The following is a 24,622-nucleotide window of genomic DNA, read 5'->3' as shown; positions in this document are numbered from 1 at the left end:
CTCTCATGATGGTGTGGTTAGGCACAGCTCCAATACCATTATAAATCTGCTGATTACACAACTATTCTTCAAGCTACTCTTCAAAAATATCTTAAAATCATATTTCCTTACAACAGAAAGCCAACTGGCCCATGACTCCGATGCCTGCTCTCACATCAAATGCCATTCCAGTATTTACTTTGGCAAATCTACAGTTTTTATTTATTGGGATACATCCTGGCCCATTGAGCTGTGCTGCCCAGTGACTTAACCCTAGCCTAATCATGGGACAAGACAATTTGCAATGAACAATTAACCTACTAACTGGTGGTGACAGGGAGAATGTACAAACTCCCTACTGCAGTGGCATGAATTGAACCCCGGTCGTTGGTACTGTAAAGTGTTGTTCTAACCACTATGTTACCATGCCACCCCTCTCTGAGATGAGTTGTAAAGAACTTTGAGGTATTTTGAGGCAGTAAATAGAGGTACAGAAACGCAGTTTAACTACTCTGGAGCAGCTTCTGCCCAGCACTCACAAAGTTTCTAAAACACTGCCTGGTGTTATGCCACAGCACACTACAGTGCTTGTAAAGATGAAAAAATCCAATGTATTTAACCCAAGTTAAAAAGGCAATGAGTGAGAAAGAAGTGGAAGGGAAAATCTGAGTTGTGAAAGTCATCCTCCAAATGCAGCAGAGAGACAGAGAGAGGGGGAGAGGGAGAGGGGGGGATTGAGGGGCAGTAGGGAAAATGGGAGAGGAAGATCAAAAGGGAGGGAAGAAGAGAGAAACAAAAAGGGGAGAGAACAAGTGAAAGATGGTAAAGAAGGTATGATGTAGATAGAGGGAGGTAGAAAGTGGGCATAGGCAGAGTAAATGAGAGACCAGAGAGAGAAAGGAGACAGAAAGAGATGGATGGAGAAAAAGAAAAAAAATAGGCAAAGGACCAGACAAAGAGAAAATCTGAAATAAGAATGGAAATAAATACAGAGAAAGGGAGATGTAAAGACTGGAGCATTGAGGCAGTAACAGAACAGAGACACAGGGAGAATGAGAGAGACAGGATGGTAGAGAAACTAGAAAAGACAAGGACAGTGGGGCAAAGAAACGTGAGAAAAAGGCAGCAACAGCGAGAAGCAGGATCAGGGAAAGGAGCAGAAGGGAAGCACAAAGATGAGAGAGATTGAGAAAGGGAGTCAAAGAGGCAAACAGAAACAGAGCTGGGGAGAGCAAGCCACACACAAATCTGATAGGGAGGGATACTATATATATAGTATCTCTCTCTCTCTCTCTATATATATATATATAGTTGCGGCTGCGTTAACTATAGTCTGGAGATCCTAGACAGATTTCAGTGCGGCCTCTGGGTATATCCAGCCGGCCCGACCCCCGATCAGTAGCGGGAGGGAAAGGTAAGATCGCTCGGCCTGAGCGCACGGCCGGGGGCAGATGTGCACCCCACCCCACCAGCTGGAATGTACAGAGGGAGGACACCGGACAAGGGGTCCGCTTCACAACGTTGCAGCGGCGGAGAGTGGGGGGACAGTGAGAGGGATGAGGGGGTGGGGTCGGAAAGAGAGCGTAGAAAAGGGTGGAAGGGGACAGGGGGTGGAGAAGGATTAGGGGAGGGGAAAGGGGATAAAGCGAGAGGATGGGGACTCTTCCTTCACCTTCGCCGGTCAAGAGGGAATTTTTAATCTTCTCAACCCCTCCTTCCCACGCCCAGGGACAACTGCAGTGCCCACCCCCACCCCGGGTGGACAGAACCCGGTCTCCGGAAACGGAGGGTGGGTAAATGCGGTGAAATGACTGGTATTTATCCAAGTTGAAGGCGTTTCCAGTGTTTTTCACTTTAACCACCCACAGTTAGCTTTTAACGCGCCAAGTTTGCCAAGTTGCAAAAGAGCCAAACCTTGGAGCAGAGAGCGGGACAGGGCGCCCTGATCCTCGGGGAAGGCGTTCGTCAGCCTGCGGAAGACGCGAACCAGTTGGGGGTAACTGCGGTGCAAGTACAGCACGTTCCTGTCCGACCACTCAGTCCTGATCTCGAAAAACTCTTCCTCCCGCCGGTTGACGATGATCTTCCGCACGCCGTTCACCCAGCAATCCCTCACGAACATGTTCACCAGCGAGGTCCCCTCAAACACCGCCGAGGCCATGCTCTAACGACTCGACATGGGCGCGGGGTCCAGCCCGCTCCCGGGGCACCGACCGTCCCAACAACCGGCAGTGCACTGCCCTCCCACTCCCTCTCTTTCTCCCTTCCTCTCCTTCTGCTTCTCTCACCCCGCTTTCTCTGCCTTTCGCTCCGTCACACTCCTCTATCGCACAATTTCCCCTTTTCTCCCTCACGCTCCCACTTTCTTTCTCTTCCCCCTCTCTTCCTCCCCTTACCTTCCTCTCCCCCTCTCTCGCCCTGTATCTCCCTATCCCCTTCCCTCTCTCACATTCGTTTGATTTTCTTTCCCCGTCTTTCCTCCTCTTTACCCCTCTCCCTTTCCTTTCTCTATAACATATAGATCTGTATACTTTCCTCTCTCCTTTCTCCCTCTGTCTCAGACGGTCTAGCTAACCCCTCCACCGCATACACTGTCTCTCCCTTGTCTCCCTCCCCCTACTCCAGTACAGAGTCTGCTGCCGTCGGGGTTACTAACGTCCAGCCACGTCCCGTCTCAGCTGCTTCAACTTTTCCTCTAACACGTACTTCCAGGGACGTGAGGTCTCTTCCGCAGGATCCTTGACATCATTCCTAGGAATGTCTCTCCCACTCACTGTGATGTCACCTCAGATCCAATTCACTGATGAGCGCTCGGTCCCAGAAAATCTCCCAGTAAGTTGTCTGTCTGCCGTGGCTCCACCTTCCCTTGTGATCCCCCCGCCCCCACTCATTTTGCCAGGAATCCTGCGAGATGTGGGAATGATTTGCCTCTTGTTTGTGTTGTTCCTCATGGGGTACGCATTGAATTCAAACAATAGTCCCGAGAGAAAGATAAGATTTTAAACTTCACTCACAATTTATACACTGGGAATGGTTACAAGTAGATGGTCCAGAAATCCAGGATTAGATGAATTCTGAATTCAAACTGTTGAAGTTTCAGTTTGTTATAGAATGAACCATTCGGCCCACAATGTCTGTGCTGGCCAAATGAAACTAAATCCCTTCATCCCCTGTCTGTTCATGTGTCTAAAGGCTCCTAAACTTTGCTATGGCATCTACTCCCACCACTTACCCTTCCAGTGAGTTCAAGGCATGTGCCGGCCTCTATATTAAAAATATGTTGTAATTCTCCTTTACATCTTAAGTCTTTTACCTACAAATATGTCTTCTAGTATTTGACAATTCTACCCTGGGAAAAGACTCTACCTGCCCTACCTTCACCTCTCATAACTCTGTAAGCTTCTATCAGGTCTCTTCTTGGACTCTCAGATTTAAGAGAAAACAGTCCAAGTTTGTACAACCTTTTCTTATATGCCCTCTAGACCAGGGAAAATCCTGGTAAACTTCTGTTCCCTTTCTAAAGCCTTCACGTCCTTCCTGTTATCTGCACATATTCTTATTATATTGATCAAACACCCGTTTTAAACTGATGTTTTGAAAAAAGTTGGATTCCAGACTGCAAGAATTCACATTCACAGTGGTAATATTTAGATTCTAACAAAGAGATGAGAAGAATAGAGAGATGGATGGGTGGGGATGTGGATGGGTGGGGATGTGGTGGATGGGTGGGGATGTGGATGGGAATAAATCAGGATGTTAGTGTCCAGTAATAATGATTTAAGATGCTGGTACTGGGGTTTGAATGGGCTGTGGTATTTATTTTATTCGTTGTTTCACTCCCCTTGACCAGGTTCAGGGGGATGCGTGAAGATAATCCAATGGCAGGACATTTCCACAGTTTCCCAGGGAAGTGACCTTGTTACTTCCAGCCTAAAATAAAAACTGCATTTTAAACTGCTCCCAGCCAGGAAGATCAAATTTGTTTAAGTTAACAGCTTCAGTTGAAAACATCAAACAGGACCTCAAGATAGACATGTTTTAAAACACCCTTCATCCTCTGATACAGCAGATCCTATCAGAACCAGGAGTAATCCTAGATCTCCAGTTTGTGCCTTCAAACAATACCGAGAGGTGACGCAGATTGTGGTTTTGATGCAATATTACAGTAAGGGGTTTCTTCTAACTTGCAGGATTCACTGAAACTTGTTAGGTGCATCACATAATTATTTCTAAGTGTGGGCTGTTCAGGCTTACCGGCCCATGAAGGTCAACTTCAGCTGACTGCCTGCCAGAGTGTTGCTGCCATCACGGTCATATCGTTACTGGTTGTATCATACCTAGTATGACACCTCCAATTTACAGCAACACGAGGCTGCAGAATTGTGGACGCAGCCCAGTCCATCACAGGCCATCTCACCCCGTTAGTGACAACATCTACAGGAGGCACTGCCTCAGGCAGGCTGTACCTATCATCGAGGGTCTCCACTGTCCACTCCATTCCATCTTCTCGTTGCTTCCATCAGGCAGAAGCTCCAGAAACCTGACGTCCCACAACACCAGGTTCAGGAACAGCCACATTCCTACGACTATTAGGTTCTTGAATCCACCTGCACAATCTCAGTTCTACTTAGCAGCAGAACAGTATGGATCACCTCTTGCACTACCGTGGAACTATCCTCTAACCTGATGGCATGAATATCAATCTCTCCATCCAGTAAACAAACTCTATCCTCCCCCCCCCACCACCTTCCCTGATTCCCCACTGTGACCTTTCACTTCTTCTCACTTGCCTATTACTTCTCCCTGGGCCCCCTCCTCCTTCCCTTTCTCCTGTGGTCCACTCTCCTCTCCTATCAGATTCTTTCTTCTGCAGCTCTCGACCTTCCCTCCACCTTGCCCACCTTTTTATTCTGGCATCTTCCCCCTTCCTTCTCAGTCCTGATGAAGGGTCTCAGCCTGAAATGTCGACTTTATTCATTTTCATGGATGCTGCCTGGCCTGCCAAGTTCCTCCAGCATTTTGTGTGTGTTGCTATGGATTTCCAGCATCTGTTTGGACTTGTCGCTGATTGTATTTTGTTCTGCACTTACGTTTTGTTTTGCTCAGTCTTTTTTTTTCCCTCTTCACTACCTTTTCTAAGGCCCACAGAGTCCAACCATTACCCACGTCAGACCCAGTGCAATGCATGCAATCTAATCAGTGTAACGCATGAAACACAGTTCAAACACATCTTGTACAGTAACATGTACTCTTAACCTCTCAGCCTACTGAACCTGGTCATGCCCTGCACCTTCCCGCCGCTTTCTTTTGAACTGTAACACTTCATTCCTATTCTGATTTTCTTTTCTCATGCACTACATCAACAGTACAGCAGAAGAGTAGACCCTATGCCCCACATTGCTGTGCCAAATTAACTAAAGCAATTAGAAACACCCAAAAACTAATCCCCCCTCCCTACACCATGTCCATATCCCTCCACCTTCCTCACATCCATGTTCCTATCTAAACGTCTCTTAAAAGCCTCTAATGTATTTGTCTCTACCACCATACCGGGCAGTGTATTCCAGACATTCACCACTCTCTGAGTAAAAAACTTACCCCTCGAACCCCCTTTGAACCTATTCCCTCTCACCTTCAATGCTTGCCCTCCAGTATTAGACACTTCTACCCTCAGAAACAGATACTCCCTGTCTACCCTATCTGTGCCTCTCATAATCATGGGAACCTCTATCAGATGTCTCCCCAGCCTTTGGCACTCCAGAGAAAGCAGCCTAAGTTTATCCCACCTCTCATGATAGCACATGCCCTCTAAATCAGGCAGCACCTGGTAAACCTCTTCTGTGCCCTCTCCAAAACCTAAATGTCCTTCAGATAGTGAGGCGACCGGAACTGTATATGCAATACTCCAGATGAGGCCTAACCAGAGCTTTATAAAGTTGCAACATAACCTCCTGACTTTTGAACTCAATGCCTTGACTAATAAAAGCAAGCATTCCATAAGCCTTCTCTGTGCAAAACAAAGTTTTCCAGTGTACTTTGATACATGTGACAATAATAAAACAGTTACCAATATCAGCCAAGGTAACAGCACTCGATGAAACCTGAGTTTAACTTTAGCTGATGGGGTTGTATGTTTTCCCAGAATATCAGCTGTTTCCTTTCAACATTTCCATTGGCAACCCTTTGTGACCTTTTCCCCATCACTCCAGATTCTCCTGTCTAATGTGAAGAATCGATGGGAACTTCAGACCAAGAAAAGCAGAGCGAAGATTTTACTCAAAACTGAGAAAAATGTTTGGGCCATAATTAATCCCTCCCCCTCTAATCACCCACACACTCTCTTCCAGACACTGAGGCATATTTCCTCCATGATTTCTGACTCCCTCAGCTCCATCTGTGTATAGCGATGTTGTCTCACCCCTGAGAGCAGAGATTCCCACCTGTAGCACTGTCCAGTGACAGAACTGCCACCAGCAGTGAGGTAATCACTGAGGAATGAGGTTATGTCACTTCCTGATCACAGTGCAATGAGACATGCTGGAATCAGAGAGTGTCTTTGGGAGCTTGAGGATCAATGTCCAATTTATGTGGTCATAAAATGCTCTCCATGTTTTAAAATTGCAGCTAATAAAATTGATGCACCATCAATAACCCTTGGAGACGGGAGGCAAACGATAGGCTTTTATTAGATGCAAGACTCCATGATTAGTAGCAAGATACCACCACACAACATCCTGGAGACTGAGGGGGGAGCAGTGCCTCCAACCGCCTTTACACAGGGGTCTGTGGGAGGAGCCACAGGAGCAGTCAGCAGAGGGGGGGGGGGGGGGGGCGTGTCCAGACAGGTAAATGTAGTTCACCACACAGAGAGTGTGACACAATCACAACGAAAGCATGCTAGTATCTCTCACAAACAAGAGAAACTCTGCAGATGCTGGAAATCCAAGCAATACACACAAAATGCTGGAGGAACTGTATAAGTTTGTCAGCATCTATGAGAAAAGACTTTTCCACAGCTTTTTCCATAGATGCTGCCTGGCCTGTTGAGTTCCTCCAGCATTTTCTGAGTAATACTAGTATCTCTACTTCCTTAGAAGCTTAAAGAAGTCTAGTTTGTCACATGAACACTGTAACAAGCTTCCACAGATGTACTGTTGAAAGAATCCATGGTCTGTTATGACAGTTTGATAATGTAGGATGTAAGAAGCTGCAGAGAAATACAGACTCAGCTCAATACATCACAGGAACATCTCTCCCAACCACTACATACGTTACTGTCTCAAAAAATCAGCATCAATCATCAAAAAATCCCCACCACTGTGTCATACCACTTTCTCACATGTTGTGCCACTGAATGCTATGTGCTGTAATTCTTCCGAAATGTTTTTTTATTGCGCAGTGACCAGACTCCCTGTAAGAATAAATCAACTGTTAAATGGCTAGGAGATTGTTGTGCAGATTTGTATTGAAGCCATAAATCTGAATTTCTTCACCATTCTGTTTTCTGGGACAGTCTTTAAGCTAATTCCTTCAGTGTGGTTTCCATCCATTTGTCTGCTTCATGTGCATTATCAGAATTCAGAATCTTCTTCCCCACACTGAGGCAGTAGTTTCACTTATGTAGATTTAACAGGTCATCCTTGTTCTAATTTGGCCAATGTGCTCCTTTCCTGACAGACACCTCAGACTTGACCAAGCTCAGAAGTAGTCCCCAGAGAGAATGAGAGGTCCTTGCTAGATAAAATCAGAAAAATGTCCAGCCCTTAAGGTGGCATAAGTTTGAATATATTCCTCAAAAAGCATCAGTGGCCAGGAATTCTTCAGGCAGGGAATCTCCTAAAATGTTTTGAAAAGATAAATCCAAACATTGTTTTGAAGTGAACATATTGGAGTTGTACTGGTTCAAACTGTGTCCACTGTGTGCTTTGGAAGCAAAATTGTAATGTCTGTTTGAACAAAGTCAAAGGAGAGTTTATTATCACCAGCACTGTATGTGTATGCACAATGAAAAACATAGCATCATATAAACAGCATACACAAGAAAAATATAAATTATTGACAATTTTTACAAGAAAGAATGCATTTAAAATAAAAAAGCTAATTTTATTGTAAAGTGATCATACTGTTGCTGAACTGCAGTGATTAGAGTTGTGTCCGTTGGTTCATGAAACAAAGGAAGTAGCTGCTTTTGAACCAGGTGGTGTGGGATTTCAGGCTTGTGTGCCTCCTGTTTAGTGGTTACTTTCTTGAAACAGTGCCTCCTGTAGTAGTCGTAGGCAGCCATCGATCCCAGGGGATAATGGCTTTGCGCCTCTGATGGACTGTGTCCTCTCCAGGGTACTTGGAGGCACATGATAGAGTAGGCCAAAGTCAGCATGGTTTTCTTAAGAGAACATCTTGCCTGACAAATCTGTTGGAATCCTTTGAGAAATAACAGGCAGAATAGACAAAGAAGAAGAGTCACTGGATGTTGGTTACGTGGCTTTACAGAAGGTCTCTGATAAAATGCTTATCAAGATAAGAGCTCATGGCATTACAGGAATGATACTAGCATGGATAAAGCATTGGCTGATTGGCAGAAGTCAAAGAGATGGAAAAAAGGGGCCGATAATGGTTGGCTACCTTGTGGTGTTTTGCAGGGCTCAGTACTGGGATAGCTTCTTTTCACATTACATGTTAATGATTTGGATGACAGAATTGATGGCTTTGTAACCAAGTCGGCAGACGATACAAAGATAGGTGGAGGGGCGGGTAGTATTGAGAAAGCAGGGAGTCTGCGGAAGGACTTGGACAGCTTGGAAGAATGAGTAAAGAAGCAGCAGATGGAATGTAGTGTAGGGAAGTGTATGATCATGCACTTTGGTTGAAGAAATAAAGGCGTAGACTATTTTCTAAATAGAGAGCAATTAAAAAATCAGAGATACAAAGGGACTTGGGAGTCCTTGCAATGCACACAAAATGCTGGTGGAATGCAGCAGGCCAGGCAGCATCTATAGGAAGAAGTACAGTTGATGTTTCCAGCCAAGAGAGGGTCATTTAAGGTAAAATTGGATAGGTATATGGATAGGAAAGGAGTGGAGGGTTATGGGCTGAGTGCGGGTAGGTGGGACTAGGTGAGATTAAGAGTTCGGCACGGACTAGGAGGGCCGGAATGGCCTGTTTCCGTGCTGTGATTGTTATATGGTTATATGGTTAATATTGAAGGGTCTAGACAGAGTGGATGTGGAGAAGATGTGTGAGTCTGGGACCAGAGGGCAGAGCCTCAGAATAGAGGAACATCCATTTAGAATGGAGATGAGGAGAAATTTCTTTAGCCAGAGGGTGGTGAATCTGTGAAATTCATTGCCATAGACAGCTGTGGAGGCCAAGTCATTGAGTATACTTAAAGCCAAGGTTAATAGGTTCTTGGTTTGTCAGGGCATTGAATCAAATTCGATAGGCCCAGTAGCCTAATTCTGCTCCTTTGTCTTATGATCTAACGAGCACACGTGCAAGTATCATCTGTGTACAGCAGCTCAATGACTGAGTCCTGGTTCTGGAGCAGAGACAATGTTGGTTGAAATTTTCTCACTTCTATAGATTTTTTCCACTCCTGAGGGAAACCGGTTGGAGGTGAGGTGAGAAGTATTGAAAAAAACATTGTGGCAGCAAAACAAACTTGTTAATCGCAGTGTCTGTATAGACTGGACCTATTGATTAAGATCACAGCTTGCAGACGTGTGTGGAGACAAACTTCAAGTGAACTTGAGGAAGATGCTCACAGTTCTTCTTGACTGATGGAGTTAAAGGCTGTAGCGGTCACTTAAGGCCATGTTCGGTGACTAACGCTGATCCTGTGTTTTTCATATAGTTGCATGGTAGAGATGCTGTCCTCTGTACTTCAAAATGGATGGGATTTGAGGAGCAGTCCTTGGCCACTGGAAGAAGATATTTGAAAAGGATTCTGAAGGTGACTTACCCTGTGACAGACAATAGAAAATCTATAGTTAACACAATTGCACTTGCTTCCCTTTTTGAAGATGGCCCCAGTCTCACTATCACTGTGTTCCCGTGGCAAGTCCTTCTCTTCCCAGCTACAGGGGTAAAGTGTGTTGATTTGTGACTGGTATATCTTGCCATTATCTGACAGATCAATGACTCATCGCACTCTCTCACACACACCTGCCCGTCTTCACCATTAATAATGACTCTGATTTATCTGTTTCAAAGCTCATACTTTGCCCTATTGAATACCACAGGTTTGCCGATGAAGGTGCATTTGTAATCATGAAGATTATGCCATCTGAAATGACAGTCCAATGAAGATATGTCCTGGAAGAATTATAAAAAAACAGCACATACTGTAAATCTGAAATAAAAACAGAAATCTGTTCAAATTTTCCTGAAGGGTTTAGTGCAGTGACAAAAATGTTCAGTGAAGCTTGTGGTTACCTGGGCAAAACTCACAGACAGAATAAAACAGAATGGACTCACATTCATGTATAACACAGTATTGTATTACAGATTGGTTAAATCAAACTCTTGTCCAACTCCATACCCTACTGCTCCAAACATATATAAATGTTCTGTAAAATTGAACATTAATGAAAAAGCTTTTGATTCAGAGAAAAATCTTTGCAGGTCATCTTTTAAAATAATTGAAATGGTACAAATACAGGGTTTGAAGTATTAGTGGAAGAGTCTGCTGTCACGAACAGGCTTGGGAGGGTGGTATTCATAAAATCTTCATGTTCTGCAAGGCATCTGGTCACTCTCCAAAGACAAGTTGTGAATATCAAACATTTAAAGCTCAGGTTGTATTTATTTTATTTATTATCATTGGGTGACAGTCAGAGGGGGGGAAGCGAAGGTGAGTAGGCAGGTAGTGCAGAGCACCCTGTAGCCATTCCCCTGAAAAATAAGTTTACCGTCCTGGATGCTGTTGGTGAGGACGACTGACCAGGTGTGAGCCACGGTGGCAGGGCCTCTGGCACTGAGTCTGACCCTGTGGTGCAGAAGGATGGGACGGAGAAGAGGAGAGCTGTCATCATTGGGAATTCTATAGTCAGGGGAGCAGACAGGAGATTTTGTGGACGTGAGAAGGAAACCCACATGGTTTGTTGCCTCCCGGGTGCCAGGGTCCGGGATGTCTCTGACCGGGTGCACGACATCCTGGTACGAGAGGGAAAGCAACCAGAAGTCGTGATACATGTTGGGACCAACAACATAGGCAGGAAGAGGGATGAGGTCCTGAAGTGTGAGTTTCGGGAACTAGGCAGAAGGCTGAAGAACAGGACCTCAAGGGTGGCGTTCTCAGGATTGCTGCCAGTACTACGTGATAGTGATGGTAAGAATTGGAGGAGATGGCAGTTGAATGCGTGGCTGAGGAGTTGGTGCAAGGGGCAGGGTTTTAGATTTTTGGATCATTGGGATCTCTTCTGGGGAAGGTGGGACCTGTACAGATTGGATGGGTTGCACCTGAACTCAAGGGGGAGCAATATCCTTGCAGGTAGGTTTGCTAGCATGGTTCGGGAGGATTTAAACTAATTTACAAGGGGGATGGGACCCGGAGCGATAGAGGAGTGAAAGAAGTGTATGGAGTAAAGCCAGATCTAACATATAGAGAGGCTTTGAGGGAAGAGAAGCAGTATAAAGGGTATAAAGGTAGTAAGGTAGAAGGGCTAAAGTGTGTGTACTTCAATGCAAGAACAAAGGTGATGAACTGAGAGCTTGGATACATACATGGAACTATGATGTAGTGGCCATTACGGAGACTTGGCTGGCACCAGGGCAGGAATGGATTCTCAATATTCCTGGATTTCAGTGCTTTAAAAGGGATGGGGGGGGGGGGGAGAAGGGGAGGAGGGGTGGCATTACTGGTCAGGGATACTATTACAGCTACAGAAAGGGTGGGTAATGTAGCAGGATCCTCTTTTGAGTCAGTATGGGTGGAAGTCAGGAACAGGAAGGGAGCAGTTACTCTACTGGGGGTATTCTATAGGCCCCCTGGTAGCAGCAGATTTACCAAGGAGCAGATTGGGAGGCAGATTTTGGAAAGATGCAAGAATAACAGGGTTGTTATCATGGGTGACTTTAACTTCCCTGATATTGATTGGCACCTGATTTGTTCCAAGGGTTTAGATGGGGCAGAGTTGATTAAGTGTGTCCAGGATGGATTCCTGTCACAGTATGTTGACAGGCCAACTAGGGGGAATGCCATTCTAGATCTAGTATTAGGTAACGAACCGGGTCAGGTCACAGATCTGTCAGTGGGTGATCATCTGGGGGACAGTGATCACCCCTCCCTGGCCTTTAGCATTATCATGGAAAAGGATAGAATCAGAGAGGACAGGAAAATTTTTAATTGGGGAAGGGCAAATCATGAGGCCAAAAGGCTAGAACTTGCGGGTGTGAATTGGGATGATGCTTTTGCAGGAAAATGTACTATGGACATGTGGTCGATGTTTAAGGATCTCTTGCAGGGTGTTAGGGATAAATTTGTCCCGGTGAGGAAGATAAAGAATGGTAGGGTGAAGGAACCATGGGTGACAAGTGAGGTGGAGAATCTAGTCAGATGGAAGAAGGCAGCATACATGAGGTTTAGGAAGCAAGGATCAGATGGGTCTATTGAGGAATATAGGGTAGCAAGAAAGGAGCTTAAGAAGGGGCTGAGAAGAGCAAGAAGGGGGCATGAGAAGGCCTTGGTGAGTAGGGTAAAGGAAAACCCCAAGGCATTCTTCAATTATATGAAGAATAAAAGATTGACAGGAGTGAAGATAGGACTGATTAGAGATAAAAGTGGGAAGATGTGCCTGGAGGCTGTGGAAGTGAGCAAGGTCCTCAATGAATACTTCTCTTCGGTATTCACCAATGAGAGGGAACTTGATGACAGTGGGGACAATATGAGTGAGGTTGATGTTCTGGAGCATGTTGATATTAAGGGAGAGGAGGTGTTGGAGTTGTTAAAATACATTAGGATGGATAAGTCCCTGGGGCCTGACGGAATATTCCCCAGGCTGCTCCACGAAGAGAAGAGATTGCTGAGCCTCTGGCTAGGATCTTTATGTCTACGTTGTCCACGGGAATGTACCGGAGGATTATAGACCAGTGAGCCTTATGTCTGTGGTGGGAAAGCTGTTGGAAAAGATTCTTAGAGATAGGATCTACGGGCATTTAGAGAATCATGGTCTGATCAGGGACAGTCAGCATGGCTTTGTGAAGGGCAGATCGAGTCTAACAAGCCTGATAGAGTTCTTTGAGGAGGTGACCAGGCATATAGATAAGGGTAGTGCAGTGGATGTGATCTACATGGATTTTAGTAAGGCATTTGACAACATTCCACACGATAGGCTTATCCAGAAAGTCAGAAGGCATGGGATCCAGGGAAGTTTGGCCAGGTGGATTCAGAATTGGCTTGCCTGCAGAAAGAAGAGGGTTGTGGTGGAGCGAGTACATTCAGATTGGAGAGCTGTGACTAGTGGTGTCCCACAAGGATCTGTTCTGGGACCTCTACTTTTTGTGCTTTTTATTAACGACCTGGATGTGGGGGTAGAAGGGTGGGTTGGCAAGTTTGCAGATGACACAAAGGTTGGTGGTGTTGTAGATAGTGTAGAGGATTGTCGAAGATTGCAGAGAGACATTGATAGGATGCAGAAGTGGGCTGAGAAGTGGCAGATGGAGTTCAACCTGGAGAAGTGTGAGGTGGTACACTTTGGAAGGACAAACTCCAAGGCAGATTACAAAGTAAATGGCAGAATACTTGGTAGTGTGGAGGAGCAGAGGAATCTGGGGGTACATGTCCACAGATCCCTGAAAGTTGCCTCACAGGAAGATAGGGTAGTTAAGAAAGCTTATGGGGTGTTAGCTTTCATAAGTCGAGGGATAGAGTTTAAGAGTCACAATGTAATGTAATGAGTGAATGTAATGTAATGAAATATGAGTGAGGTTGATGTTCTGGAGCATGTTGATATTAAGGGAGAGGAGGTGTTGGAGTTGTTAAAATACATTAGGATGGATAAGTCCCCGGGAGCTGTATGCAGCTCTATAAAACTCTGGTTAGGCCACACTTGGAGTACTGTGTCCAGTTCTGGTCGCCTCACTATAGGAAGGATGTGGAGACATTGGAAAGGGTATAGAGGAGATTTACCAGGATGCTGCCCGGTTTAGAGAGTATGGATTATGATCAGAGATTAAGGGAGCTAGGGCTTTACTCTTTGGAGAGAAGGAGGATGAGAGGAGACATGATAGAGGTGAACAAGATATTAAGAGGAATAGATAGAGTGGACAGCCAGCGCCTCTTCCCCAGGGCACCACTGCTCAGTACAAGAGGACATGGCTTTAAGGTAAGGGGTGGGAAGTTCAAGGGGGATATTAGAGGAAGGTTTTTCACTCAGAGAGTGGTTGGTGCGTGGAATGCACTGCCTGAGTCAGTGATGGAGGCAGATACACTAGTGAAGTTTAAGAGACTACTAGACAGGTATGTGAAGGAATTTAAGGTGGGGGTTATATGGCAGGCAGGGTTTGAAGGTTGGCACAACATTGTGGGCCGAAGGGCCTGTACTGTGCTGTACTATTCTATGTTCTATGTTCTCTTTAATTAGCAACATCCTGGGTAATTATTAGCTTCATACAAATTGGTTTTAATCAAGATTTCACAAAGGAATTTGAAAAGTGGGAAGGGAACTTCTAGGTTAATGAACAGGGAAGTGGACTTTTCTCTAATTTAAATCATCAATGGGAAGATACCTTCAGTTATTGCTAAGCAAACAAGCACTATAAAAATAGGGGAAGAATAAGCCCTCCGCAAAGGAAGCTCAGTGATCGAAGATCCTGTCATTGGATTATTAACATCGTCAGTTACCTTATAAGAAGCTTCATTAATTTTCTAGCATTTTCACTAAAATTGAGTAAATAGCCCATTCCGACGCATTTCAAATCATAGTCAGAGACTTCAACCAGGCTAATCCCTGCCCAATTACCATCAGCATATAAACTGTGCACCAAAAGTCCCAACAGTCTAGACCACTGTTATACTAAGATAAGGAATCCTACTGTTTCATGCCCAGACCACATTTCGGTAAATCGGGTCATTTGGTTTTCTTCTTCTACTTGCATGCAGACAAAAGCTAAAGAGCAAGGCCCCAGAGATTAGGACATCAAAGAGATGATCACGGGAGGCAGAGGAGTGGTTACTGGATTGTCAGTGGACTGGGCCGTGTTCAAGGACTCATCTGTGGATCCGAATGAATACACCGTGTTTGTTACGGACTTTATTAAAACAGCTGAGTATGTCCCCACAAAATCATTCACAGTCTTCTTCATCCAGAAGCCCTGGATAAACCATGAGATCTGCAACCTGCTGAGGGCCAGATCAGAGCTATTCATGTCTGGTAACCAAGGACGTTCCAGGTACGATCTCCAGAAAATCATCTCATGGGCAAAATGGCAATTCTAGACTAAACTTGAATCAATGACAGATGGTCGACAGTTGTGGCAGGGCTTGGAAGCTATTAGCTCCTATAAAACAAAATCAAGTGACACAGGCGACAACAGGCTTCACTTCCAGATGAGCTCAACACCTTCTATACTCACTTTGACCCTCAAAACATGGAGGAACCATCACAAACTCCCACAGACCCCAATGACCCTGTGATTTCAGTCTCTGAGGCCGAAATGCGAGCACGCTTTAGGAGGGTGAACCCACGAAAAGCATCCGGCCCAGATGGGGTACCTGGCTGAGTATGAGAGACCTGTACCGATCAACTGGCTGGAGTGCTCATTGAGATCTTTAACCTCCCGCTTTGGCAGTCTGAGATACCCACCTGCTCCAATTATGCCAGTGCCTAAGAAGAACGTGGTAACCTGCCTCAATGACTATCATCCAGTAGCACTAACATCCACAATGATGAAGTGTTTTCAGAGGTTGATAATGAAACATATCAACTCCTGCCTGAGAAGTGACTTAGATCCACTCCAAATTGCCTACTAGAGCAACAGATCCACAGCTGCTACTATCTAATTGGCTCTTCACTCAACTCTAGAACATCCGGACACCAAAGATACATACATCAGGATGCTCTTTCTCGACTACAGCTCAGCATTCAATAGCGTCATCCTCTGAAAACTAAACAATTAGATTCAAGACTTTGGCCTCATACCTCTTTATACAATTGGATCCTCAATATCCTCACTTGGAGACCCCAGTCAGTTCAGATTAGCAACAACATCTCCTCCACAATCTTCATCAACACAGGTGCACCACAAGGCTGTGGGCTTACCTCCCTGCTCTACTCACTTTACACTTATGACTGTGTGGCTAAGCACAGCTCCAGTGCCATATTCAAGTTCGCTGATTGTATGACTGTCGTAGGCCGAATCAAACGTCATGATGAATCAGCATGTAAGAGGAAGATTGAAGTTCTGACTGAGTGGTGTCACAACAACTTCTTACTCAATGTCAGCGAGATCAAGGAGTTGATTATGGACTTCTGGAGGAGGAGACCAGAGGTCCATGAGTCAGTCCTCATTGGAAGATAAGAGGTTTTACAGATATGTGGTGGCGAGTATATTAACTGGCTGCATTAAAGCCTGGTATGGAAACACCAATGGTCTTAAATGGAAAATCCTACAAACATAGTGTATATGGTCCAGTGCATTATGGGTAAAGCTTCACCCCCACCCCACCATCGAGCACATGTACAAGGAGCATGTCATAGGAAAGCAACATCCATTATCAGGGACCTCCACCTCCCAGGTCATGCTCTCTTTTCAATGCTGCCATCAGGAAGAAAATACAGGAGCTTCAGGTCTCACACCACCAGGTTCAGGAACCATTATTACCCTTCAGCCATCAGCCTCTTGAACCAAAGGAGCTAACTACATTCAACTTCACTTGTCTCATAACTGAAACGTTCCCATAACCTATGGATTACTTTCAACAAGTTTTCATCTCATATTCTCGACATTCTTGCTTATTTATCATTATTATTTCTTTCTTGCTGTGTTTGAACAGTTTTTGTCCTTTGGACACTTGTAAATACCCAATTGGGGCAGTCTTTCATTGATTCTATTATGGTTATTATTCTATTATGGATTTATTGCCAGTAAGAAAATGAATTCTGTTGTTGTATATGGTGACATATGTGTACTTTGATAATGAATTTACTTTGAACTTGGAGTGTTTTATCCTTGTAGATAATTCTCACTCATAAAATAAACATCGCCCGTCCCAGGAGAATAACCTCGCCATGGATAGTTCCAAGTCTGGGTATGAAAGGAGGAGGGTTGGGCATGGTACTAGCTACCTCATCCCGTAAAAACCCAGAGCTACAGAAACACCAACAGAAGCTCAAAGACCTCATGCTAGGGAGAGGAAGGATCTCCGAAGATGGGGTACACTTGGCGATAACTTGAAAGATTAGCCTAGGACAGAGGACTTTGGCAACCTGTTGTCATTGGCCTATGCACAAGTAGGGTTGATGGGCTTAGGAAGAAGAAGAAAAATCCCAAAAGAATATTTTCTCTACAGGAAAAACGGTGGTTGTCATCAATTCCTAGAAACAGAAACAAACTGGCCGGTCACTTTATTTCCATTTGGAATTGTGGATGCTTCTATTTGCTGAATGGAGAGGGTATTGCAAGTCTTTGAGGTTAGTTACAATCCACTGTCTGCTTCCAGTATTACTCCAGGACTTCAGGACTGTATCCTCCTCATAGCTGTCTTTCCCACCTCACCTGTCTTAGCAAACCTGAACATATCATAACAGGTTCCCCCAATCAGGATCTTCCTTCAGCATTGCCTGGACTGCAGGAAAACAGGAGGCTGGAGAATGATCTATCACAAGGTACGCTCGGCTTTCCCAGAATAATGTCAGGGACTGACATTGCGAGTTGGGAGGAATTTATTTCAAACTTGTACTATACCTTGTTAACAAGCATCAGTATTCTAAGAGCTGAGTGTGAGACCTCACGCAAACTACAAGTTCTGGCTCAACTGTCTCTGTCAGAAACACTGGCAACAAGTTTGAATAAGATTCAAATTTCCAGTTGTCCCATGACAATGAGGATCTGCAACATGTGGAGCAGCAGTAACAAGTTATCAAACTTTTCAAAGGTCAGTCTGAAGGTCCAGGTAGACGTGGCAGAGTGAGTCAAATAATGATTATAGATGACGCCTTCAATGGACACTAGTTCAACTGCATCTCAATTATTATCACTGAGAACTGGTTCAAATGTTATTTGACACACTCAAACACAATGATCTAGGTTGCCATTCCAGTTGCCTACCAAGGCAGGGGCAGTGCTGAGGGAACTTGGCCCTATCAGAGGGGAAGTACTGAGGGAGCACCACACCATGGGAGGGGTGGTGTTGAGGGAGTATCACACAGTGGGAGGCACAGTACTGAGGGAGCACCACACTGTGGGAGGGGCAGTACTGAGGGAGCACCTCACTGTGGGAGGGACAATACTGAGGGAGCACCACACTGTGGGAGGCTCAGTACTGAGGGAGCACCACACTGTGGGGGGGCAGTACTGAGGGAGCACCACACTGTGGGAGGGGCAGTACTGAGGGAGCACCACACTGTGGGAGGGGCAGTACTGAGGGAGCACCACACTGTGGGGGGGGGCAGTACTGAGGGAGCACCACACTGTGGGAGGGGCAGTACTGAGGGAGCACCACACTGTGGGGGGGCAGTACTGAGGGAGCACCACACTGTGGGGGGGCAGTACTGAGGGAGCACCACACTGTGGGGGGGGCAGTACTGAGGGAGCACCACACAGTGGGAGGCACAGTACTGAGGGAGCACCACACTGTGGGGGGGCAGTACTGAGGGAGCACCACACTGTGGGGGGGCAGTACTGAGGGAGCACCACACTGTGGGGGGGGGCAGTACTGAGGGAGCACCACACTGTGGGAGGGGCAGTACTGAGGGAGCACCACACTGTGGGGGGGGGGGCAGTACTGAGGGAGCACCACACTGTGGGAGGGGCAGTACTGAGGGAGCACCACACTGTGGGAGGGGCAGTACTGAGGGAGCATCACACTGTGGGAAGGATGGTGTTGAGGGAGTATCACACAGTGGGAGGCGTAGTACTGAGGGAGCACCTCACAGTGGGAGGGGCAGTACTGAGGGAGCACCACACTGTGGGAGGGGCAGTACTGAGGGAGTACCTCACTGTGGGAGGGGCAGTACTGAGGGAGCACCACACTGTGGGAGGGGCAGTACTGAGGGAGCACCACACTGGGGGAAGGGCAGTACTGTTAGAGCGTTATAAAGCATTCAGACTGGTATGGAAGCTCCAGTGTGCAGGGTCACAGGAGGCTCCAGAGGGCTTTAGACTCAGCCAGCTCTGTCGAGGGGCAGCCCTCCCACCATCAAGAAGTGGAGCCCCATGAAAGATACATCTATCACAAAGTACCCTTATCATCCGGAACATGCCCTCTTCTCGTCCTTGTTACTACCAGTCTACTGCTTTCGTAGTGAGTGTGTAGGTAGGGAGTTAAACACCTTCTCAAAAATCACCCAAGCCAGAAGCTTCCTTCAGTGTTTTTAATGAGTCCTTGCTTATGAAACTGCAGAAAGTTAAGTAAAATACATATTAAATTCAACACAGAAACGTTGTGCTGCTGAATATATTATTACCGGTAATTATTAACCAAGGTAATACACACAATTAACATTCCTTCATTGTAGTGTAATCCTCTGTATAGTCCAGAGTGAACTCATGGCGTAACAGTAACTTAATAGCGATAAATGATATGATAATTCCTTCAAAATACAAATACTAAATGTTCACCAATATTAACAAGACTTAAAACTCACAGATTTTGCATTTTCAGGGGCAAAGAAAGAGTGGATGGAGATGGATGTCTTTCTACCATGTTTGTTCCAAGTCAAAATACAAATTAAGATGTGTTGGAATTGATGTAAAAAACAGCTTACGTGCAGGAAGTGATGTTCATGCAAAATAAACTGAATACAAAATGAACATCATCTCCCTGCCTGACATCCACAAGATGCCAAACTTAGCTTCTGAAAGTAAAAGTCAAATGATCATTTTATTAAGTATTTAGCAAAAGAACGAATAGTCTCAGAGACCAGTCTTGAAGTGGTCTTACTTTAACCAAGCAACACACACAAAATGCTGGAGGAATTCAGCAGGCCAGGCAGTATCCATGGAAAAAAGTGAGCAGTTGACATTTTGGGCTGCGACCCTTCTTTAACCATTTACTTTAATCATTCTCACTTCAAAAATGTTGTTCTTGATGCTTTTTTCCCGGGCTGAACTGGCTAAAACAAAGGGGCATACTTGTAAGGTGCTTGCAATTAGGTATAGGGGGGATGTCAGAGGTAAGTTTTTCACACAGAGGGTGCACTGGCAGTGATGGTGGTGGAGGCGGATACAATAGGATCTTTTAAGAGACTCTTAGATAGGTACATGGTGCTTAGAAAATTAGAGGGCTATGTGTGAGGGAAATTCTAGGCAATTTCTAGAAACTCTAATTTCTAGAGTTACATGGTCGGCACAACACTGTGGGCCAAAGGGCCTGTAATGTGCTGTAGATTTCTGTGCTCTATACTTGCTCGTGGTAACGTCTAATGAGCAAAGAGGTGACATGGTGTTTACCCAGAATGACAATTGGGTCAGTTACTTCTGAAGTGAGTTTTGCCTTGTTCAGGATGAATCCAGCTTCACTATGCCCAGCAGTGTCTGTTGCCTTGAGATACCTGCAGTATTCAGTACAGAATTTCTTCTCTCCCTCGATAGCTGACCTCTTAAGGTCAAAGATTGCCACAGCTGGTGAGGGACAGTTACCAAATACGTGGACTCTCATGCGGTACTCCAGAATCTCATTGTCGATTTGGTGGTCACAAAAACCACAATAATCTAAGGTAGACTTTTTTTTGTTTTGTAACTCCAAAACATTAAAAACAAATTGGAAGGAAAACAAGGAAGCCGGGAGATAGCTCATGTAGGTTTATACTGACTTTAAGTGAGCCGCACACGTATCACGTGGTAGCATCATAATGTATGGAATTCACTTTTTTTACATGTAACCAACAATGAATTACTTAAATGGACAAGAATGCTTAATCAAACAATATATTTACAATATTACTCAAATATTACTGCAACATTAAATACACAACACTTCACTCTGCTTAGTTATAAACTTCAACTCAACTGTATACACAGTATACTATATAATACAACTACTATACAGACACCCACAGCATAGTCAATTTTAAATTGTCCCATTCACTCCTAAAGATTTAATCACCATGGAGGCTCTCTTACTCTTGTGGGATAATGTCTTTCCTGACAAGGGGGATCACTTTGCCTGGCAGCTGACATTTGTGGCTGTGTAACAATCACAGTTCTAGGGCCTCCTCCATAGTGGTTGTAGGAGTTGACTCTGGGACTGCTGGAAGTTGTTCTGACAGGTCTGACCACCTTTCTTCATTGACTATGCTCTCCTCAAGTGATCGATGTGTCATCTGTAGATGATACCAGGCGCAATCTCTACTGTGTAGTTCTGTCCTTTATCTTTGTGATCACCTCTGAAGCTCCTTGCCAAGACTACTGGTCCAGCAGTGAAACATCGAACCTCCTTGTTTGAGAAGCCTTCAATTTGTCTCAACTGTTAGTCTTGCATACGCCTTCTGAGATTGGATTTGAGGAGATCCCAGCATGAGCACAAGGGACGACCCAGGAACTGCATAGCTGGTGAGTTGTTGGTTGTGGAGTGTGCTGCATTGAGATATGCAAAGAGGAAATGACTGAGCTTCTGATTCAGTGTCAGTGTCAGTTCTGCTGACATTGGTCACAGTGCTATCTTTAGACTGTAGATAAATCTTTCACCAAGCCGTTTGTAGCTGGGTGATATGGTGCAGACGTAATATGTCTTATTCCATTGATTTTCAGGAGCAACTGAAACAGTTCCACAACAAACTGTGGTAGATTGTCACTTAGTAAGTATTCTGGAACACAGTCCTTAAAGAGGTGCCTTCTTAATGCTTAACAGTGTGTGAGTCTGTAGTGGAGGCTATTGGAAACACTTCTGGCCACTTTGTAGCTGCATCAACTACCAGAATGGTCCGGCAAAATCTACATGAAGCCTCTGCCAGGGCAATGCAGGGATGGAGAGGCACTGCTCTTGGCATCTTCTGGACATGTTGGCCTCCCGAATAGTGCATAGCAAGCGCTCGATCTGCTGATCTATCCCAGGCCAGCAGACAAAGCTTTGAGCCAACACTTTGATTTTGACCACACCTGGATGACTGGCATGTAGCTCCTCCAACACTTTAGCTCTCAGCTTGGATGGTACAGCAACTCTCAATCCCCAGGTAAGCTGAGCCCTGTTAAGGACAAGTTCATCCCAGCTCTGGTAAAAATGGGGAATTTCTACTGGACATTCCAGCCACTTTGGGTGGCCATGTAGATCTGAGACAGTGTAGGGTCTTTTCTGGTTTCCCATTGGATCATCCCTGTCATAATAGAGAGAATTTGATTTGCGTTATGGAAAATACATCAAGAGGAGTGTCCTCTTTTGTAAATTTTTCAGTTATTTCCTTTTCCAAGGGCAAACAGGACAATCCATTAGCATTTCCATGATTAGACATCCTTTTGAACTTGATCTTGTAACTGTGTCCTCTAAGAAACAGAGCCCTTCTCTGTATTCGTGCAACTGCCGTTAGTGGAAGAACCTTCTATGGAGTAGAAATGAACACTAGTGTTCGATGATCTGTAACGAGGGTAAACTTTCTCCTATACAAGTTCTGGTTGAAACATTTTACACCCCAAACCAGACTCGAGGCCACTCTGTCAATCTGTGTGTAATTTTTCTCTGCAGCAGTAAAGGAATGTGATGCAAAGGCTATGGGGTGTTCACTTCCATCACTCATCGCATGTGACATGACTGCACCTTACCATAAGGTGAGGAGTCACAGGCAAACTCCACTGGATGATGTGGATCATAATGTGTGAAGTCAACGTCTGACATCACTGTTTCCTTTGTTTTTTGGAAAGCCACCTCACGCTGCTTTGTTCATTGCCATTTCCTCCAGATCTGTAGTAATGAGTTTTAAGGGGTAGAGCACATTAGCTAGATTTGTCAAGAACCTGGCGTAGTAATTGACAAATCTTAAAATGGACCTCAACTGTGACACGCCCTTTGGCCTTGGGGCATCCACCACTGCTTGAATTTTCTCCGCACAATTGTGTAATTCTCGTGTGTCAATGGCGTGATCACTGTTATCTACCCCTAGGGTATCATTTTTTCTGTGGTCTGTCACTTTAAAAAGAATTGAGACTGACTTTTGTTTTTTCGGATTTCTGCTGACTAGAGTTGCTGGGTTGCTATGGTGAGCAGCTTGTGTTTATGGTTTCTCACAGCTTCTTTTCAATAAGCAAGGTCAGATGATTCTTCTTACAGACACACACAGCTCAGAGCCAAGATGGACTCGGTCAATGGAAGACACCAGTGAGTCTGTCGCTGGTTTAAACTTTCAGTAGCCCAAAAGGGGTGAGTTGAGATCGATCCAGAGTATTGATAAATGACTCTCACAAGTTTCTGCAACTAGAAGAAGTTTGCAGGAAGAGAAGAGAGGAGAGGAAGGTTTGAAACAGAAGAAACCTAGTGACAAAGAGATCACTGTTTGGACTCTCTCTCTAAGTAGCCCGTAAGTGTGAGTTTGTTTCATTTGGCTACGGAAGTGTGATTGTCACTTAGTTAATCCACAGGAGTGGGTTCTCTGGGGAAACCTTTGTGAATACCACGTGTGTTTACCCTTTGTCTGGGTGTGGTAGTTCACCCCTGTGGCAAATCACTGTTGGAGTTATTCTGTATGCTGTGGAACTGGATAAGTGACCATCACGTTGTGTGTTTGAGGTAACCTTGTGGAATCTACCGGTGTGTCGACCCTTGCCTGGGTGGTGGTTCCCTTGAAGATGGTCCCCTCAGTGATAAGCTACTGTTGGTGATAATCCATGCATGGATTCTGTTTGAGTATCCTGTGGCCACCACTTTGAGATGTCTCGTAGCTGAATTCGGGTGTGGTACCACTTGAAAGGATATCCGTTGAAGATCACTGTCGGTGATACTTCGTGTGTGGAGTGGAAGAACTTCGGAGATAAAACCTACTGCTATTGTTGTTTTGTATTGCTGTCATGGAATCTGTGGAATATCGACGTAATTGCCTTCTCACAACATTCGCCTTTGGATTACAAATCTCTCTCTCTTACCAACAACAGCAACCTTATGCATTGAACTGAACGTTCTCACATACCATCATTAGACTGCATCATTTACCACCTAAGCTTGAATGAGTTTGGGAAACATATACTCACACCTATATATGCGTATATCTGCCTAACACTGTTAATCCTTGGTTTATCTGGTTTTAAATAAATAGTAGTTTGTTAGTAGAAAAATCAGACTCCAGGTGTGTTCCATTTCTGCTGGTTCTTCTAACCCGTTACAGGGTACGTAACACCACAGTAATTGCTGCTTTATTTAAAGAATTTGTACTTGTTGTGTCGTGCCCTGAGGCCATAATCTTCAAATCATTCTAACACTGTCTTGAGATTTTGGAGATGTTTCTTGTTATCCTTACTAGTAGAAATGATGTCATCCAGGTTAACACTGAGCGCCTGGTCCATC

The 24,622-nt window shown here is 45.0% G+C and overlaps 1 protein-coding gene and 1 long non-coding RNA gene across 3 annotated transcripts in view; one reads left to right on the top strand and one right to left on the bottom strand.

Moving 5' to 3' along the window:
• The window catches only part of pxdc1b (PX domain containing 1b), a 52,390-nt gene extending 49,568 nt beyond the window's left edge, over positions 1 to 2,822 (bottom strand). Inside the window, exon 1 of one of the 2 annotated variants that reach the window (XM_073073044.1) lies at positions 1,894 to 2,822. In XM_073073044.1, the coding sequence (XP_072929145.1) occupies positions 1,894 to 2,140 (247 nt within the window). In that variant the 5' untranslated portion in view covers positions 2,141 to 2,822. The remainder of the gene's footprint in view (positions 1 to 1,893) is intronic. The other variant, XM_073073043.1, reaches the window with a different exon arrangement.
• On the top strand, positions 1,301 to 10,359 carry LOC140742216 (uncharacterized). Its single transcript, XR_012102255.1, has 3 exons — positions 1,301 to 1,393; positions 9,830 to 9,928; positions 10,218 to 10,359. It is a non-coding gene; the product is annotated as an uncharacterized lncRNA (long non-coding RNA).
• The last annotated feature ends 14,263 nt before the right edge of the window (positions 10,360 to 24,622 follow it).

Source organism: Hemitrygon akajei, chromosome 20 (genome assembly GCF_048418815.1).
Source record: "Hemitrygon akajei chromosome 20, sHemAka1.3, whole genome shotgun sequence".
Taxonomy (NCBI): domain Eukaryota; kingdom Metazoa; phylum Chordata; class Chondrichthyes; order Myliobatiformes; family Dasyatidae; genus Hemitrygon; species Hemitrygon akajei.
Note: the sequence above shows the minus strand (reverse complement) of the source record. Positions and strands in the feature narration are given on the sequence as shown.